Source organism: Theropithecus gelada, chromosome 1 (genome assembly GCF_003255815.1).
Source record: "Theropithecus gelada isolate Dixy chromosome 1, Tgel_1.0, whole genome shotgun sequence".
Taxonomy (NCBI): domain Eukaryota; kingdom Metazoa; phylum Chordata; class Mammalia; order Primates; family Cercopithecidae; genus Theropithecus; species Theropithecus gelada.
In genome coordinates, this window is record NC_037668.1 from 218,949,061 (window position 1) to 218,969,954 (window position 20,894).

General features: G+C 47.1%; 1 protein-coding gene across 1 annotated transcript in view; it reads left to right on the plus strand.

Annotated features, from left to right (window-relative positions):
* The first annotated feature begins 3,740 nt into the window (after positions 1-3,740).
* The window catches only part of KIF26B (kinesin family member 26B), a 558,166-nt gene continuing 541,012 nt past the window's right edge, over positions 3,741-20,894 (plus strand). The window contains exons 1-2 of the mRNA XM_025392049.1: positions 3,741-4,251; positions 5,045-5,446. Coding sequence (XP_025247834.1) covers positions 4,189-4,251; positions 5,045-5,446 — 465 coding nt within the window. The 5' untranslated portion in view covers positions 3,741-4,188. The remainder of the gene's footprint in view (positions 4,252-5,044; positions 5,447-20,894) is intronic.

Genomic DNA, 20,894 nt, shown 5'->3' on the forward strand with positions numbered 1-20,894 from the left:
AAAGCGACCCCAAATGAGGCAGAGGTTGGAATTCTGACAAGAACTTTAAATATGCTACTATAACTATGTTTAAGGATTTAAAGGGGGGGAAAAACAGAGAAATGGAAACACACACACACACATACACACACGCACACACAATTTTTGGATCAGCTGCATCAGCTTAACAGTGGATTGGAAGCAGCTGAAGCAAAGGTTGGTGAACTTAATAAAGGAGCAATAGAAATGATTCAGTCTGTAAAGAGGTAAAAATGGAAATAATGAACAGAGTTTCAATAACCTAGAAGACAATATCAAGCACTGTAATAACAAACATGTAATTGGTGTCTCAGAAGGAGAGGAAAAAGAGAGAACAGGGCGGAAAAAAATATTTGAATAAATAGTGGCTGAAAATCCCCCAAATTTGGTAAAAAACTTACAGATCAATTTATAGATCCTAGAAATTCAGCAAACCCTAACCAGGATAAATACAAAAAGTAACACATATAGAAATATTATAGTCAAATTACTGAAAACCAGAGGCAAAGAAAGAATCTTCAAAGAACTCAGAGAAAAAAAGACACATTACCTACAGGAGAATGTCCATATGAATCACTGCTGACCTCTCATCAGAAACAAGGAAGGCCAAAAAGCAATGAATGACATCCTCAAAGGGTTGAAAGAAAAACAACTGTCAATCAGGAATTCTACATCTAGTTAAACTATTCTTCAAACACAAAAGTGAAACAAAGACACTTTCAGATAAGCAGCATCTGAGAGAATATGTTGCCAGGAGACCCTCGCTATAAGAAACACTAAAAGAAATGACCCAGTTAGAAACCTGGCTCTAAAGGCAAAATAAATAAATAAATAAATAAAGAGTCCCAGACATGATAAAACCGGGTAAATATAAAAAACTTAAAATTTTCTAGTGTCACTGAAAGGCAACAGATTGTTGAAAGTAAAATTGATAAGATTGTATTGTGGGTTTTATAATGCATGTAGATGGAAAATATATCAAATTAGTAGCACAAAGTCAGAAGGTAAGATGGAGTGGCTGCAAGTTACATTTTAGGTGAAGCAGCGCCGTGTTAACTGTAAGTAGCCTATGAAATGTTAAAGATTCATATTATAGGCCGGGTATGGTGGTTTCATGCCATAATTCCAGCACTTTGGAAGGTGGAGGTGGGAAGACAGCTTGAACTCAGGAGCTTGAGACCAGCCTGGGCAACACAGGGAAACCTGTCTCTACTTAAAAAAAAATTAGCCCGATGTGGTGGTGTGCACCTGTAGTCCCAGCTACTAGGGAGGCTGAGGAGAGAGGATCCTTTGAGCCTGGGAGATGGAGGCTGCCGTCAGCCATAATAGCGCCACTGCACTCTAGCCCAGGCAACAGAGTGAGCCCCTGCCTCAAAAAAAAAAAAATAAAAAAATAAAAAAATAAAAAAATTCCATATTATAATCATGAGAGCTAAAAAGCCAACAGAGAGGTGAAACTGGAACACTGAAAAGTTATTCAATTAACAAAAAAAGGCATGAGAGACAGAAGAATGAAACAGAGTACAGACAGAAAACAGACCCATACTAGCAACAACATGAAACTCAAAAACCTGTGTTAAGTTTAAAAAGCCAAACCCAAAAGAGTCCATGCTGTACGGATTCTATGAATTAAAACCTTCCAGATCAGTCCAGAACAGTAGTTTCTTAGGAGAGGTGGGGATTGCCTGGGAAAAGGCAGATAACCTTCAAGAGGGACAGGAATTTATAGATGTTGATTGAGGTGGCGGCCTACGCAGAGTACACGTTTATCAAAATTCATAGAACTGAACAATTAAAATGTGTGCATTTCATCTTATGTATATACATTTTACATAAACATCAATTTTTGAAAGCTTCTTAAAAACTCTTGCAGAGCCTCCGGTTGTAAACTTGGATCAACAGAGGGCGCTCGGAGCCCACCAAAGAAGCTCTGGGTCCCCAGCTACTTAGAGATGCAAACCAGAGCAGCTCTGGGCTCCCCGGTCTCCAAGGTGGATCGCGCAGCTCCCCAACACTCCCCCCTCGACGCCCCACCTTCCCCACCCGCGGCCTCGCCGGCTTGTTTCTACCACACGCTGCTTTTTGGCTGATAAGCGGCGCGTGGCCAATCGCGATGATGTGTTCCGCGGAACCTACGCGGAATACAGATGCGGGTGGGAGCTGGGGCGTGCTGCCTGGAGGTGTACCTGTCCCCTAAGGTCCCCTATCGATAGCATCGCTTTTAAATTGGAAGTGGGAACGTAATGGAAACGTCCACTCTGTTCTTGACATCTTCATTTTGACCTTTTTACCTGGCTTTGGTGGCTGCGAAATAGTCCCACGCAGGAGCTGGAGCCAGGGAGGAGGGGGCAGAGCACGAGAGGCGCAGAAGACATTCTCCCCGAGGAAGGCAGAGTGGGGGTGTGGCCCCAGGCTTCCAGAACCCCGAACCTTTGTCTTCCTGCCCCCTCCTGCCTCGTCCACAGCTCAGAAGGAAGCCAGCGACCAGAAAGCCCTGAACGGCCTTCGCGCCCTCGCCCACCCCCGGGCTGGGTCTCCCCGCGGGCGCGGAGATGCCATTACACCCCACGTGATCCCCACGCCGGGCCGGTCCTTCCAGGGGCGTCTCGCGGGGTGTTAATTAAAGGTCACAACAAAACAGACCTGCTGGCTCACCAGAAGTAATGTCCTCCCGGGAAATGAAAAATGACACCCCAGAGCAGCCACGTGTGGAGCCTGGCGTACGCCGGGTTCCTGCGCTCCTGCGCGCTGCGCCGGGGGACTGGGGGGGCGATCGGAGAGGGAGCGATGACGGGGTGCTCCGGAGACCCCGCGGGGCCCAGGCGCAGGAAGAAACGGGCGGCGGGGGGCGAGGGGGCCGATCCCCCGCAAGGAGAGGCCAAGGCCGGCTCGCGCCACACCCCCTCTCCAGGCCAGAGTCGTCCGCGTGCAGCGCGGCGAAGCCCTCAGTTTCCCCTGCCCGGCAGCGGCCCGCTGGGTCCCCAGGCTCACCTGTCCCAGTCCCGGGCGGCTTAGTCCGTCACAGACCGGGGCTCGGGCGGGCGGGGGACCAAGGGCCCTAGTCCGGCGGCTGCGGTCGGGGAGGGTGGTCCCCGGCCGGCCCGGGGTCGGTAGGGCCATTCCAGAAAAGGTTTGCCGGGCAGGTCTCCGAGAACAAAGGGCGGGGGGAGGACCCGGCATGTTTGTGGACTTGTTTGTGACTCAATCCCTTCTGCACGGCGTTTCAAAGACAGACCTGCAAGCCTTGTCAGGAAGAGAAAGAACTTGGGGGCGGGGGAGGCTGGGGCGCCGCATTTCCGTCCAGCAGCGCTCGCTCGCGCGGCCCCTGAGCTCCAGGCTCGCGCAGCGGCGTTTCATTAGAGCCCCGGGCCCGGGCGGCGCGCCAGGAACTTCCCCGCACGCAGCGAGAGCGAGGAGCCCCCGCCCCCGCCCCCGCCCCGGCCCGGCTCCAGGCCTCGCACTGTCAGGCACGAGCGCCGCCACATAAAATGGATCCCGGCCGGCGCGGCGAGGGCGGCAGGTTCCTGAGGCTCCTCCGCGCCGCGCCCGGGCGCACACGCGCGCTCTGACCGCCGACCGCTCCCGGGCCCCGCGGAGCCGCCCCTCTCCCGGCCCTCGCGCAACTGTCAGGCGAAACGGGCCGGCGGATATTGGCTCGGCGACACGCCGAGGCTCCTCCCCGAGTCTGGATCTTTATATTTTGGGAGAATTTCTTTGAACTCAGTTACCAAGCTCGGTGAAGGAGACAAGTTCCCACCGCCGGCTCGGCTGGGCTCGGCTCGCCCAGCCCACCTTCCCGCGGCGGCCGCGAGCCCCGATCGTATCCCTCCCTGCCCTCGTGGGGGAGCACGGACCGACTTGCCTGAAGAAAATGCCAGTGCTGTGGTTGTGACCGTGACAAGAGAACGTGCGGCTGGAGCAGGCAGACGGGGATGAGGAAAAGCATGCTTTGAAGAGAAGAATAAACCCGCGACCCCAACCCTTTCTGCACGTTGGTGCTATTACTTGTGGGGTCCGTTTGCTCTCGTTCCCTCCCGCCCCACCGCGGAAGAAACCTTGCCTTGAGGGCTGAGGGCCAGCCCCCTGCAGCCAGGCGACGCTTCTGGGTCGGAGGACCTTCGGATGTAGCGTTGGTGGAAGCTTCAGATACTCTCCTCTGGAAAAGCCACCATGAATTCGGTAGCTGGGAATAAAGAGAGGCTTGCGGTCTCCACCAGGGGCAAGAAATACGGGGTAAGTAGTGACGGTACGACGCGGAGGCGCGTTACCAGACCCATCTCGGCGGGGGTCCCCCTTTCCCCGGGATCGTGCGGCCCCGGCCCCGAGCTCTCCCCGCTGCAGAGGCGCCTCCGGGGCTGGCGGGGCTGTGAGTGCGCGGAGGCGGGTCTGCCGCGGGGACGCCCGCACACTCGCCTCGCTCTCGGAATTTTTTCAGTCCTCTCGTTCCTTCCTTTCCCCGCACTCGTAACTTTTGCGGCATTCCTGCGCTTCTAGGCGGAGTGAAGCCGAAGGGGAGGGTTTCCCATGAATGCTTGGCCGTACCTCGGATCGTTTAGTTGGAGCCGGGAGAGCCTCTCGTTTACCTGCAGTATCCGGAGAGTTGGACCCCGTAGGAATAAAAACCCTGAAATCACAGCCCTCCCCCTACCCCCCCATAGGGTCTTCCAGGATTTCGTTCCTGGGGTATTGCTGGAATAGGTGCCGGCTTCAAAAGCGTGGGGCACTGAACCTGTGGGTCCCCCCCGGCCTTGCAGAAGCCGTGGAGACCGCCCCGAGCGAGTCCTCGTCCTGACCCCAGGAGGAGGCCACCCGGGACCAGCGCAGGGGTCACCCGGGCGGCGGGGACTCACTTAAGGACAATTAACGAGACAGATGGAGGGCGATTTGGCCGCAGGGCTTGGAGAGGTCCCCAACCAGCTCCCATGGGCGGTTCGAGCGGGTACTTGGTGGCGCACGTCTGACCCAGCTCCTGGGCGCTGCAGCCCGCCGCCTTGCGGCCCTTGATACCGGCGTGTCTTCCCCGCAGGTGAATGAAGTCTGCTCGCCCACCAAGCCCGCAGCGCCCTTCTCCCCGGAAAGCTGGTACCGCAAAGCATACGAGGAGTCGCGCGCCGGGAGCCGGCCCACTCCTGAGGGCGCGGGCTCAGCGCTCGGCTCCTCGGGGACCCCGTCTCCCGGCTCGGGCACCTCGTCCCCGAGCTCCTTCACCGGCTCCCCGGGACCCGCCTCCCCCGGCATCGGCACTAGTTCGCCGGGTTCCCTGGGCGGCTCGCCCGGCTTCGGCACCGGCTCCCCGGGCTCCGGCAGCGGCGGCGGCTCCTCCCCCGGCTCGGACCGCGGCGTCTGGTGCGAGAACTGCAACGCCCGCCTGGTGGAGCTCAAGAGGCAGGCCCTGAAGCTGCTCCTCCCGGGGCCCTTCCCGGGCAAGGTGAGCGCCGCGCGGGGCTGGCTGGGGAGGCGCCGGGAGGGCGGGGCCGGGCCGCCACCCGCAGCAGCTGCTCTGTCCGCGGCGACCTTGCGCCCCGGGTCCACGCGAGGGTCCCCGGCGGCGCTGGGGCTGCTCCACACCTCATGGGGCTCTGGCACGCGGGGCGACCCATGCACCTTCCTCAGCCAGGCCGCCCGGGGGCAGGAGGGCCGAGTCCCGAGCGCGAAGGGGCGCCCGTGGCCACAGGCCTCACGGCCCACGGGGGAGGCCCCCAGGTGGTCTCTCCTGCCGCCCCCTCCCAGCTCTCCCTGGCGACTGCAGGCTGCGCTGTCTATGTTTCTCCCCACCCCCACCTGTGATCCTTTACAAAAATGTCAGCGGGAGTGTAAAAGCAAGCTGATGCTTGGAGCTGGCATTTCCCACTGCCTGTTTGTGGTCCATCCTTTCCGTGATTGCAGAAACAGAAACATACTCGAAAGCCAGCATTTCCCCCTTGTCAGTCTGCGTGTATGACTGGGGAAGATCCAGAGGCGGGTAGCTCCTCGGAGCAGTGCTCCCTCCTGGCCTGGTCCTGCGCCAAGCACACTGGTTCCTCCATAGCAACCCTGCCCGCGGTGTGTGACTGGCCGGAGCCCCCAGAGGGTAACAATGCAATTGTATTTGCACTGTTGGGTCCATGTACTATCAAATGATAATATTTACTCTTCCACTTCAAAGAGTTTTTATCAGTGGTTAGAGAGCAATATCAAGGAAATAGAGTGGATTGCTGTGGAGGTTTTTGACACTGTTGGTTCAATGTCAATTTCTGGTTTATTATTTCTGTGACTTTAGAAATGAAATACTGTGATTTCCAGTAGGCGTTTAGGAATGACCGCGTCTGCTGGCCTCGTCTGCGTGTGCAGATACACACGTTGATGTTTTCATAGGCAAGGGTTAAATTCAACAAATGCCCACAGATGCTGTGAAATTTAAAATGGGGAAAATGACCACCAGGAGAATTGGTTTTATGAATGCAGAACTTATCTCAAGAATAATGAACTCGTGGATGGTTGTCAGTGTGCTGTTTTTGTAGTTTGATACATCTGCCATGACATCCCAAGGATAAATCTCAGGGAATCAAAAAGCTTATTTCGATCTTGCATGCTAGACCTTCCGATTTAACACCATTTCTTCATTCACAGATTTATTTGCTCTCGTGATCCTTCATCAATATTCATTGATTTTCTACCCCATCCAAGCACTGCCAGGCACAGCAATGAAAATACCAGGTCCATTCATGCAATCGTTGTCCACGTGGAGCTTATATTCTAGTGGAGGATACAGACAGATATCAACCACAAAATGCACAGTTCACAATGTCTTCACATTTGTGGAGGGAGTGTAGGATGCTGTGAGGTTGTTGAAGTGGATGGGAGCATCTGATAAAGATGGAAGAACCTTGGTTTTTAAAGATCTAACAGCTGATATTTGGCAGTCCTAATATGTTACAGCCTTCCAAATTATTTTAGACCTTTCTTGAGGACCCATTCTTATAATAGGCTTTTTGTGGCATTGAGTGTTCCTATATGCAAAGGTAAATCCAAATACACTCTTCTCATTTAAAAAAAGAGGAGGGGAAGGAAAATCTACCGAAGAAACAAATGTTGAAACTCGTATGCATCCATCATGTTTTATGGAGTCTTGTGACCAGCTGGGATTTTGTTTTTACAGAAACAGCCTGGAACATTCACTCACAGTGTTATGGGAGGCAGCTCAATATATTTGCCAATTTTATGTCTGTGATGAGGTAAAACTTGTTGGTAAACCGATTGTATTGTATTGTCAGAGTGAGGTGATGGCCCCAGAAGAAACACTGGATTTGCTGAACCCCATGCTCTACAATGACTCAGAGTGATCCAAGGACATCTAGAGAAGACCTGGTAGTCGTGGGGGCAGTCACAGGGGATCACTTTAAGTGCATATGTGAATGTCACATAGTACCACAGTCGCCTGAGTTTTATATGTGAAGCAGCACCATAAAATGTGACATTTGGTGCAAGGGCATAGACAGGGCTTAGCCAGGAAGAAGGGTGCTTTGCATCAGCTCATTGTTAGTAATGAGATGTGGGGCCTCAATGAGCCTTTGTGAATAACAATTGTGTGTGTGTGTGTGTGTGTGTGTGTGTGTGTGTGTGTTTTAAGCATTCCTACCTTGCATTTAGGTACAATTTCCATTATACCTTTAGCATTTGCAACATTATAGCCAAACAGTTGCCATGTTCTCTGGTGCACCATGGATGGAGGCCATATAACTTGGATAAGATCGTTCTTCCTGGCGCAATATTAATGAACAAACTGGGGACCACTGTAGCCCTCAGGCACAGAAGGAGTTAAGTTTCATTAGAACAAGAGGCGTCACTGTGACTCCAACGTGAAGTTCCCTCAGTTTGCTCTGAAGAGTAAGAGTCTGGAAGATAAAGACATGTTTTTGAGGGGTAATTAACAAAAATCATCTTTGTAATTTGCTTAAGATGCTTACCTTCATTGGGGAAATATTTTCTTAAATAGAGTGTTAAATTCTACTAGGTGGTATTAAATGTCTCCTAGGTAGATATTTAAAAGTCAAAAGCAGAATAGCACATCCAGGAACCTTATTATTTTAGGATGGATTTGATTTTAGTTCTTCCTTCACCACTTATTTATTTTGTGACATTGGGTAAATTAGTTTTCCTCTCTACTTTTTAACTTTCCTATTAATATGCTCAGGAAAAAAATGATTCAGACTGTTCAAATGTCATTAAAATGATCTAAGGTAAGGTTTCATTCTTTAGAAAAAGATATGAGAGTTGATGATTATTAATGAGCTAAGATTCTGTTAGATTTGTGTTTTACAGAATTTAAGGTTTTTCTTATAAGTTATTACCCCTGTCAGTTTCTAATTTCATCTGTATATTTTCTAAACATGCTGCCATATGAGTTCTCACACTGTGCCTGTTGGTAGGTAGCAAACCCTATCGAATTCCCCCAGTTTTGTCTTTGGAACAGTTTAAGGAGGGGAGGTGAAGTAGTAGATTGCCCATCCGGGTATCTGGTTGGTCCCAGGAGCTAGTGCCTGGCTCTGGTGGCCTGAGAAGAAGCATCCTATTCTGATCACTCCAGTGGAGGATAGGGCTTCGTGGCACAAAATGACATGATTTGAATGTAACAGTGTGGGGGATAGTGTTGGCTGAGGTAGGAAATAGGAGGAGACATGGAATTGGATGGAGCTCAGAGGAAAGGATGATCATGAGTTTGGTTTTCCATGCATCGAGTCTCAGCTTTCTGGAAAGAGATGGAGCATGGAGGCAGATTTAATAATAAAACTGTTTGTTGTTGGCTATCTCAAGACTGGCGTGTAGAAGTGACAGCTGTGGGCTCACATAGCTCTGTTGTTGATACTCTATTCATCCTTTCCGATAGCAACTTACCTGGTGAAGTAGACATTTGTGCTTGGTGGCAGACTGTAAAACACTCAGGTTGACTTTTATTACTTTGATCAGTACAAAAAGTACTTACTGGGTTTATATCATTTCTCTTTTGGTGCTGGTGAGAAGTGGTCAGATAAAAGAATGTGAACATGTAAAGTGTTGCGATTTCAAGTGAGAACGGCCCTTTTACCCGTTGTAGTGTTCCAGTGTGTGCATACAAAACCATTTCATGTCCAATGGCAAGAGCATCATTCCTGTTTTATAGACAGTCAAGGCACTGAGCCAGAACTAGGGGCCAAGGAACGAATTGCTCAGTTTTGGGCTAGCCTAGATCATTCTGATATCTGTGACAGGACTTTTGAATGGACTGGGCAAGTCCTAGGAAACATCAGCCCAACGAAATTCCCCAGAGTAAGCAGTAAAGCTCCCGGTTGGCAAAAGGTTATCAGACATCTGTTCATTTCCATATCAATAAAAGAAGATCTTTTATGTAAAAAAAAAAAAAAAAAAGTGCAGAACTATGTTCCTATCTGATTGTTTCTCAGTCAGATATTCTGAATCCATTTATGCCCCAGAAATATCAGGAAGATTAGCCAGACATACTGAGAAGGGTGGCCAGGAATCACAGAGATGAAAGAAAGGAATGCGTCATAGGGGTTAAAAACGCCAACCGTGGACTCTAAATAGCCAGAGACCAAGTAAGTCTAGACTTGGGGAGATATAGATATCCCCACACACATATTTCTGTATTTTGCCAGCTCCAAAAGACGGGTATGAAAAAATAACTAGATGCAAAAAGTCCCCCAAAAGCCATCATAAAACATTTTATAGATAGGCTAAAACAGACATTGCATTTCAAGTACTTATTAATTATAAGGGACTTCTAGATGAAATCTTCTCTTTCTTCTAAGAACATGTGGCTATTTTCAAAAAGCTTCATTTGAGTCTTTCTCAGATCAGAAGTATTTTAGATAAAGGAGCAGTTAATAGATAATAGCAGTCATGAAAAACTCCTGCAGCGTTTATCATTTGAAAATTTCTGAAACATTTTGGGAGTTTAGGAAAACATTCCCAGGAGGGACATGTGAGCAGTAATCTCTTGTTAAGGCTTAGCAAGCCGTGGAATGATGGCAGTTCATTCTACCAGACTATTAATTGTGAAGCAACATGGTCAGTTTTTATAGTGACTTAATTCACTTTGCAAAAATCCCTGGCCTGCAATAATTCCTTCCACACCCATTGCAGATAGGATTACTACATTAGAAATGTGATTTTTAAATGGCTGAGGCTGGTAGTTTGTCAGCATTTGGAAGGATTAAGTCAATTAAAATGGAGGCAACATCAGTTGCCTTTTGTTATTTGGCACCATATCACAGATGGTACCATTCGTGGGCCAACAATAGTGATGATAGTAATAATAATAATGATGTAATGAATGGCTAACAACTGTTGTCCTGCATACCAGGAACTACACGGAAACACACACACACATCATCTCATGTATAAAAATGAAGATGAACGTGATTTTTTCTTTTTTACCGTGAAATGCCAGGTTCTTGATGTGGTTAAGATCACAGAAGGAAGCATGAAGAAAAAATGTGCAAGGAACAGAGAAATCCAGTCACACTTTCCCCCGAAAGCTGCCAAGGGTCACTATGAGTGGGACTGACGGGGTGAGAGGCACCAGCTCGAGATGGTTATTGTTTTTCCTGGGCTGACAGATGGGAATTTTTCTTTCAGTGAGTGGGGCGTTGGGGGAAAGTACGTGAGACTGTCAGGTTCCGAGTTGAGTAATTGTCTAGGCTGGAATGCAAGGGGCCGGGGAAGGAACCTCCTATATTTACATGCGCTCAGTGGAGACCCTGCTGTCATCCCTTCCTAAACAGAAAACCCTGCCCGAGGGCTCCATCCTGACCTTCTGCGAGGAAGAGCTCTTCAGCTGGCCATGTCAGCGCCCCATGGGCAGGGCGGCCAGACCTCTGCTCTGTTTTGTCCTCAAAAAGATTGCAAATTGGCTGGTGTCTGTGAGGGTTCTTGGTCATTTTGCAGGAATACAAGACAAATTTCCTTTTTACCATCTCTGGAGTCACAAGCTATTCATCAGCATCCTTTCTTTCCTGTGTCTCGTCTATGGTCTTATTGTGGTGAAAGAGCACTGTTTAGAATGTGCTCCCAATCGCCCTTTTACACCTATGTGCACCCATCAGAAATATCTTATTTATTTATTTGTTTTGAGACGGAGTCTCACTCTGTTGCCGAGGCTGGAGTGCCGTGGTGTGATTTCGGCCCACTGCAACCTCTGCCTCCTGGATTCAAACGATTCTCCTGCCTCAGCCTCCCGAGTAGCTGGGACTACAGGAGCCCGCCACCTCGCCCAGCTAATTTTTGTATTTTTAGTAGAGATGGGGTTTCACCATGTTGGCCAGGCTGAGATCTCGATCTCTTGACCTCGTGATCCACCCACCTTAGCTTCCCAAAGTGCTGGGATTACAGGCAGAAATATCTTATTTTAAAGTACATTTGTGTAGATGCAGAAGGATTAGGGATACACCTGTCTTCCTAACGTACTTTTGAAATATTTTTCAAGACATCAACTCAGTTTGTATCCATCATTTGCTTACCATTGCCTTTGGAACTGCTCCAGAACCTGTCCAAGAAAATTGGAAATGAGTCATTGTTTTTTTTTTTTTTTTTTTGAGACGGAGTCTCGCTCTGTCTCCCAGGCTGGAGTTGACTGCAAGCTCCGCCTCCCGGGTTCACTCCATTCTCCTGCCTCAGCCTCCCGAGTAGCTGGGACTACAGGCGCCGCCACCTTGCCCGGCTAGTTTTTTGTATTTTTTAGTAGAGACGGGGTTTCACCATGTTCACCAGGATGGTCTCGATCTCCTGACCTCGTGATCCACCCGTCTCGGCCTCCCAAAGTGCTGGGATTACAGGCTTGAGCCACCGCGCCCGGCCGAGTCATTGTTAAAAAGATGTTTGTCCACCTCCAGGTCTCAAGGAACTCACCTATGTTTTCTTCTGGTATTTAAATAGTGTCCTTTAATATTTAGATCTCTAATCCATTGAGAGATTATTTTGGTGCATAATGAAATATATAGATCAAATTTCATGTGTCTCTAAATGTCTATCCAGTTGTCCCCACTTTATTAAAACATTCATATTACTTGTGGACTTTTTCTTGTGAAAAAAAAAAGTATCTTTCTCACATTAATCGAAGATACCACCATTGTCATAAATCAAACAGTTGTATTTGGACCTATTACAAGATCTTCTAGTGTGTTCTCATTCTGTTATCCAGGCTGGGGTACAGTGGCACAATCTTGGCTCACTGCAACCTCTGCCTCCCAGGTTCAAGCAATTCTCCTGCCTCAGTCTCACAAGTAGCTGGAAATACAGGCATGGACCACCATGCCCAGCTAATTTTTGTATTTGTAGTAGAAATGGGGTTTCACCATGTTGTCCAGGCTGGTCTTGAACTCCTGACCTCAAGTGATCTGCCTGCCTCAACCTCCCAAAGTGCTGGGATTCCAGGCATGAGCCTCCGTGCTGGGCCCACACTATTTTAATTATGGAAGCTCTGTAGCATGTTTTAGTGTTTGGTAGGGCTAGCTCTCTCTCCCTCAAACAGTGCCTTTCTTTTCTAAGAGTTTCCTTGCCTAACTCCATTTTTTTTTTTTTTTTTTGTTAGGACCGTGTTGAATGTATACATTAACCTGGGGAATAGTTGGCATCTTTATGGTGTGGAAGCTTTCCCAAGAACATGGGATACCTTTTCATTTGAACAAGTCTACTTTTTAGCAATTTTTAAGAGTTTCTTCATATAGCCTTTGTACATTTCTTGTTAAACTTTTTCTTAGGTATTATAGCTTTTGTTGCTATTGTAAATGGAGTCTTCACTTCCACTATCTCTTTTAACTGATAATTATATATGTGAAGGATATTGATCTATATGTTTATATCCCATTGCCTTATTAAATTCTACTGTATTCATTTATTTTTTAAAAATTGGTACTCTTGGATTTTCAAAAAATTTTGTCGTCTTCAAATAGAGATATCATTACTCTCTTCCTTTGCTATTTTTATGCCTCTAATTGTTTTCTCTTTTTTGTTACATTGGCTAATACTCCAGATACAATGTTACATAATAGTGATATAGTGGGCATGTGTATATTTTTTTTCTATTAAGATGTTGGCTTTTGGACTGAGATCTGTCTATATTTTTTAAAGTTAAGGAAATATCCATCAATTCCTACTTTAGTGTTTTATCAGGAATGGGTATTATATTTTGCCAAATGTCTTTTTAGTATTTAGAGACAAAACCATGTAATTTTTCTCCTTGGATTTGTTAATATTGTGAATTATTATTATTGATATTCTAATAGTGAACCGTCCTTATATTCCCATAATAAACCCCACTTGGCCACGGTGCATTTTTAAAAATATGCTTTTGGATCCAATTTGCTAATATTTATTGCTTTTGCTTTGATATTCACATGCCAATGAACATTTTTGATTCCTGTTTATGTGTGAGCTCTAGCACTATACCATGTTATAATCCAAATAGGAACAATACTAAAATTCCTGCCCTGGAGCAACTCACAGTCTAGTGTCAGAGACAGGCAAGGAACGTGGCAGAGCACGAGTGTTCCAGCCACAGGAAACAGCAGGCATAGGCCACGAAGGGGTGATGCGTGCCCTGTACATATAGGGAACTGAAGTCGCACATTGTCATCATACACTGTGTGTGCATGAGTGCGTGACAGGCTGGAAAGGAGGCAGGTGGAGGATGAAAGGCCTTGCAGGCTATAGGCTGGACTTTATCCTGTAGGACGTGGGCAGCCATTGGAGGGCACTCACGAAGGGAGTGAAATGATCAGATATGCATTTAAGAAAGATTGCTGGCCAGGCACGGTGGCTCCTGCCTGTAATCCCAGAACTTTGGGAGGCCAAGACGGGTGGATCACCTGAGGTCAGGAGTTCGAGACCAGCCTGGCCAACATGGTGAAACCCCGTCTCTACTAAAAATACAAAAGTTAGCCAGGCATGGTGGCCCACACCTGTAATCCCAGCTACTCAGGGGGCTGAGGCAGGAGAATCGCTTGAACCTGGGAGGTGGAGGTTGTAGTGAGCCAAGATCATGCCACTGCACTCCAGCGTGGGTAACAGTGCAAGACTCTGTCTAAAAAAAAAAAAAAAAAAAAAAAAGATTGCTGTGAGAATGAGCAAGGAGATGGGTTGGAAGAGTGGTGTCACCGAGACCAGACCAGCTGGGAGGCCCCTTGCAGTGGCTTGGGTGAAGAATGACATAGACTGAACTAGGGCAGTCCAGAGGGAAGGGAGAGGCAGCTCAGGCCTGACCCATATCATATGTGGATAACCCGCATGGGGAGCTGCTGAGATACGGGGCCAGAGGGAGAGAAGATGACGCATTCTCCCAGGTTTCTGGCCAGGGAAAGTGTGTGGGTGGTGCCGCCAATTATGGAGATGAAGAATACAAGCAGAGAAGGGTTTTGTTATTTTGAGTCCAGTGTTGGAGGATGGCTGTGAATCTTCACTTGGTTGGGGTCTCTAGAGCTTGAGGTGGAATGGTCCAGTGGGCTCCTGTTGGCACTCTAGAGTGGAAAAGAGGGAAGAAAACCCAGGAGAAGGCAGTGTCATGGGAACTGAGGAAGGAGTGAGCTTCAGGGAATAGAGGTGACAAAAGGTCTGATGCCCTGGAGAGGTCAAGGAAGTAAGGACTGAGGTTTTCTTTGAACTGGCAAGAAGGAGGCCATTGGATGTCTTTGTTGGAAGAACTTCTGGTGCCCTGGAGAAAGCCAATGGCACTGTGTCCAGCAGTAGATTGAGAGGTGAGGACATCTCAGGGAGCATTTGAGTTGCTGAGGACACTGAGTTACAAGCGATCCACTTATTGAGGCTCTTATTATCTTAAAATGAAGGACTGGAATCAACAGACTTTCATAAAAACCAGGTTCCGTCACTTAGGGTGTGACCTTGGGCAAGCCTTGGTCTTTCCAAACCTGGTTATTCTCATCTCTACAGTGGGGGTCATGACAGAGCCCCACCAGGAGGATCGTGAGGATTACGTGAAATTGTGAGATGATATTCAGCTATCGCTTTCTGTTATTATTCCAATGACTTTCCACAGGAAGTTGAATTTCATGAAAGATTCCTACCCTCCTTCCTTCCCTCTTTCCTTCCTTTTTTCCTCCCTTCCTTCCATCTGACACCAAAATGGAGAAACAGCAGTCAGAGAAAATGAGAGCATTCAGTGCGTCTTTCTTTGTTTCTTCACCTCTAAGTGGATAAAGCATCTCATACTTACTTATTCATTCGTAGAGTTGTCGCCGCAGAAAGTTTAAGTGAGCTCAGTTGATGTAAACAGCGACTCCTTTAGGTTGAGGTGCCATGAATATGGATTGAGACTTTTTTGTCACAGATGGAAATCCCTTCTTTAAGCCCGGCCCCTCTCGTAGCCCCTCCAGGGAGCCTTGCAGATGTGGCATTTGGCATTTTGGCTCCGGGGAATGAGGGAGAGCAGATTTCCTTCAGTGACTGCGCATGCGATGTGCAGATCTGAGCTGCACCAGGAATTTGGGCTTATCTGCCTTCCAATCCAGCTTTATCTTTCTCAGACGGTTTTCTTTGCAGTTGTACTTTGCTGATCCTATCACATCGATTCCAACCAGACCCCATGGGAAGTCTGGAAATACAGAAGTCACCCTCCCCCACCAAGCAGAATTTCTTGCACATACATCAGCTCTCGGGGCTGGAGTTGACTGTGGGGGAGAGGGATCCTGTGAGCAATAATACAAAAAACCGAGATATTCTGAACGTTGCTAAGAGGTTAGCAAAGCAGAAGGCTCTGAGGGTAGAGTAAGTTTTTCTTTTTTTAATACGCAGAACTATAAATATATCTTAAGTGTTATAGACCAGGTTACAGCTGAGGGACTATTTTTATTTTCCTTTTCTACTTATTGGAGCTTAAGTTCAATACTGTTGCCAACCACAAAAAGTTATTGGAACAAATTTTAGCTCTCCACACAGCATGGTTTTAAAATCTTTGATGGTTCTTACATGTAAACTTTCCTTTTATATAAATTTTTTTGCTTGAAAGTGTGAGCTGCAAATAATAAAATCCACCTTTCTATTACAGGGGTGACAAATAGAAACTTTTATTTTGATACGTCCTTATCTAAGTGATGTCTGAGATCTGTAATTGCTAATTCAGGATTTTTTTTTTTTTTTTTTTTTTTTCCTGAGCTAACGTAGGAACTGATAGAACTTGAGGTTTTTCTGCAGTGTAATTTCATCTTTGAGTTGGCAGTGATGAGCAGCTACACTTCCCCATGAAACACTATCATCCGATTTAGAGTGGTTGCTTTCCTTGGGGTTATAATCATTACTTCCCAGCCCTTCCTCCACCTAACTGGTGGCTTCACACAACAATGGGAGACTCACCTATTAACTCATTAGAAGCCAGCAATAACAACCAGCACCAAAAGCTGTCGAGCTATCTAACCAAATGGTTGTACAGAAAATAAACAACTGAATTCAGGCAAACAACTAGAAGCAGCCACCATTGTTTAAAAAAAATAATCACCTGCCCAGTTCAGTTGTGTCACTTTGCACAGCAGGAAGTCTCAGTCCTGAGCAGGTGGCAGAGTGTCTTCCCCATGGTACCATGGCTGGGAATTAGAGCATCAGGTGTCCTTTACCAGGACAGGCAGTGTGGTGATGGGGGCGGAGGGATAGATGGGAGGAGGATAGAAAGGAGAGGAATAAGAGGGGAGGAGAAGGAGGACGGATGAGAGAGAGGGCGAGAAAACAAAGAAATGGGTGGTATAAGCATCCGAGGTTGTCTACAGTCCCAGATACTTAGGTCAAAAAGAACTGTCCTTGGATCTGGGGACAGGTGCAGTCCTGCTTCCAGCACTAATAAGCACTGTGATCTTGGGAGAGTCACCTAGCTGGCCTGTGCTTGATTTTTCTTTTGTAATCTAAGAGCATGGTAGTCGGTGGGCTCTAAGCTTCTCCCAAGCCTGTGAGTCTCTGTGAAGCTGAAGAGAAGACCTGAGGCTTTGGGAGTCCACTCCGTGAACCCAGATTCCCCAGGGATGTGCTTGGCAAAATCCAAGATGGGTTTCTGGCTGAAGCTGTGCCGTGGGCTGCCATATTTGTGGGCCGCCGTATTTGTGGGCCATCCCATCTGCAGTCAGCCGCAGCGACCTCCTTGTTTGTCCAGCCAAGCGGAGGGACCGGAAGGCAAGCGGAGGGACCAGTAGCGCTGTCGTTGCTGATGCCTCTGCTTTTGGAATTCGGATCATAAACTGACTGACAGGGTTCTTCCTGTTTCTTAAGAAAGCTATTTGTTTTACTGTCTTCTGTGTTTGTAAGCAGAAATAAACTTAGACAAACGAAAGGACAATTGATTCTAGAAGAGCAATTTAGCAAGGAGTATTTGAAGAAAAGTATTGCCTTAGAAATAAGGATGTCATGTAGTTACTTTTACATTAAAAGTTCTGCCATATTGATTAGGATTTAGAAATAATGTATGAAGAGTTTTTCCTGAGTAGCAACATAGGAACACCAGAACTCTAAACATTGTATTCATCATTCTTCATCTGATTTTTTTCCAAAATCTTTTTGCTCCCTTTGATTTCTCTTTTTTTCTGCTCTTTCAAATGCCTAGACAGAGCCATATTGGTTAGGCCAGTATTTACATATCACATGCCCCTGACGTGGGTTTAATGCCCTGTAGTGTTTGATGCTGGGGTCTGGGAAAGAATGGAGCAGGTAGCTGCCCACCGAGACAATGAGGCCCATGCAGTTATCATCGATTTTATTTTTCTCTTTCATCACTTCGCCAGGGTTGCCTCTTTAAAATATCTACTTCCTGGGGAATGTTTCCCTGACTCTTATTTCAAATCTAATACTTTGTGTTTGAGTCTAAACACAATTCAGGGAATACAGCTATTGAAACCAGAACTTCATTTTGTTTAACTAGCCCAGAGCGCATGATGGCTTTGGAGCAGAGTTGAGAACAGGCACAGAGGAGCAGGAGCCATAGGAACACCAGTTGGTGCCGCTCCCTCGTCCTTCCACTGACCTCTCTGCACCTATCTTACCAGGGTGTGAATGGAGCATTCTGTAGCCAGACACATCCAACTCACAGCAAAAACCTCCACACAAGCTTGCCTGTGTCCTCAGACATTCTATCCTTTATTTCTCCTCTTGTTCTTTGCCCCTAAGTTTGTCCACGCACCCAAGACTTTCTAATGGGCCATGTTGTGTGTGTGCGTGTGTGTGTACACGAACAAGCACTTTGTGGAGGCCCTGAAGGCAGCACGTAAGGTGGTAACGCAGCTGACATCCTGCTTCAGGTTTCAGACATTGTTAGGCCGAAGCTTTTATTGGAGGTCAAGGCAGCTAATAAAGTGGGCTGTGCAATTAAAAGAGCATTCAGCAGAGAAGGATGGCTAACTCTCTCGGCAGGCTGAGAGCAGAGGAAGCGGTTGGCAGCTACTAGTCCTCTCTCGTGATGGCTTTACGAGCATTTTTTGCAGCCGGGGTGGTAAATGTGATACAAAGGCATGGTTTTAATATGCCCAACCAGGCGCTCTGCTTCCTGTGTGAGGCGTCTGCTTGGGGAAAGGAAGTTGCCCGGCTATAGGCTTTTTGTGGTGGTGGTTTCCGCTAATTTACCTTTTTTATAGAGGGCTCATAATTATTAGGGATCCTCCATAATGCCCCTTTATGGTGGTCAGGAAGGAGATAACAAAATGATGAAGAGGTTTAGGAGACGTGCCCAGGGTCGCCCAGAAAACCTCTGGCTTCTGAATCTCCACCAAAGATTTAAGAGGATTTATTTATGCTGCTGTCTTGACCATGTGAATCTCCTTGACGCTGCGCTCCATGAGCGTGGTTAATGTCCTTTCTTTTTTTTTTTTAAATTAATTTATTATTATTATTATACTTTAAGTTGTAGGGTACATGTGCATAACGTGCAGGTTTGTTACATATGTATACTTGTGCCATGTTGGTGTGCTGCACCCATCAACTCGTCATTTACATCAGGTATAACTCCCAATGCAATCCCTCCCCCCTCCCCCCTCCCCAAGATAGGCCCCGGTGTGTGATGTTCCCCTTCCCGAGTCCAAGTGATCTCATTGTTCAGTTCCCACCTATGAGTGAGAACATGCGGTGTTTGGTTTTCTGTTCTTGTGATAGTTTGCTAAGAATGATGGTTTCCAGCTGCATCCACGTCCCTTCAAAGGACACAAACTCATCCTTTTTTATGGCTGCATAGTATTCCATGGTGTATATGTGCCACATTTTCTTAATCCAATCTGTCACTGATGGACATTTGGGTTGATTCCAAGTCTTTGCTATTGTGAATAGTGCTGCAATAAACATACGTGTGCATGTGTCTTTATAGCAGCATAATTTATAATCCTTTGGGTATATACCCAGTAATGGGATGGCTGGGTCAAATGGTATTTCTGGTTCTAGATCCTTGAGGAATCGCCATACTGTTTTCCATAATGGTTGAACTAGTTTACAATCCCACCAACAGTGTAAAAGTGTTCCTATTTCTCCACATCCTCTCCAGCACCTGTTGTTTCCTGACTTTTTAATGATCGCCATTCTAACTGGTGTGAGATGGTATCTCATTGTGGTTTTGATTTGCATTTCTCTGATGGCCAGTGATGATGAGCATTTTTTCATGTGTCTGTTGGCTGTATGAATGTCTTCTTTTGAGAAATGTCTGTTCATATCCTTTGCCCACTTTTTGATGGGGTTGTTTGTTTTTTTGTCTTGTTCACTTTGTTTTTTGTTCAGTGCCTGTGCACCGAGTAGATTTCTGGCCTTTTGAAAAAAAAAAAAAAAATCACCTGTCCACTGCTGCATAACCAAAATGTCACTGGTGCGAAGTAAGAGGATGATAGAGGATGGTAGTGACAAATGGCGGGATGGGAGGTGATGCCTGGGTGAGCCCTGGGAAGTGGCATGACGTCATTCCATTGACATGGCCTCCTGTATTCCAGCAAAGAGTGAAATTCACAGGGAGCAAAGAGTAAGAGCAGCGCCTTCACCTCGGTGGAGCTTAGTCTAGGCATTTATGGGTCAGCTGGTTTGAGGGTCCTTGCATTTCTTGTTAGTTGATATGTCCTTGTTTTGGCTGAGTCTCATTCCCTCATATCCAGTTCTCCCCTTCTGGATGCTTACAATTGGTTCCAGGTGTTCCAGGGAGGAAACTTACCAGAACCAAACATAGAGGGCAAGTGTCTTAGCCAATTCATGCTGCTATAACAAAATACCATGAACCGGGTGGCTTATATACAACAGAGACATTGATTTCTCACAGTTCTGGAGGCTGGGAATTCTGAGATCAAGGCCCCATCAGATTGAGTGTCTTGTGAGGTCTGCTTTTTGATTCATAGATGGCACTTTCTTGCGGTGTCCTCACGTAGTGGAAGGGACTGGCTAGCTCTCCAGGGTCTCTTTTGTAAGGGCAGGAATCCCAGTTATGAGAGTTCCGCCCCCATGACCCGGTTCGCTCCCAAAGGCCAACCTCCTACTACCATCACTTTGGGGGTTAGGTTTCAACATGATTTTGGGGGGAACGTATGTATGTTCAGTATGTAGCAGCAAACGTGAGGTCACTTGTCCAGACACTGGCCCCTCAGGCAGTGTTCATGTTTGGTTTAATATTTCCCTTTATCTGGTAATTGATTCTGCACTGTCTCCATTATTTGGTGAGATGGTAACATGTGATCACATCCTGATGGAGTTGGGTATGGGAATAATAAAGAAATCTCCCTTGAAAGGCTTTGGACTTCCTTAGAGTTTGAAGAGAGAGGAGGAATGCAGTGAGCTGGTTTTGGTCTTTTGGGGAAAGTGACAAGGAGGCAGGATGGTTTTTCCACAGATATTGAAAGCGTCATGCTGGTTCTCCCGAAGAGAAATAAAATAGAGTCCATCATATTATTTATTTA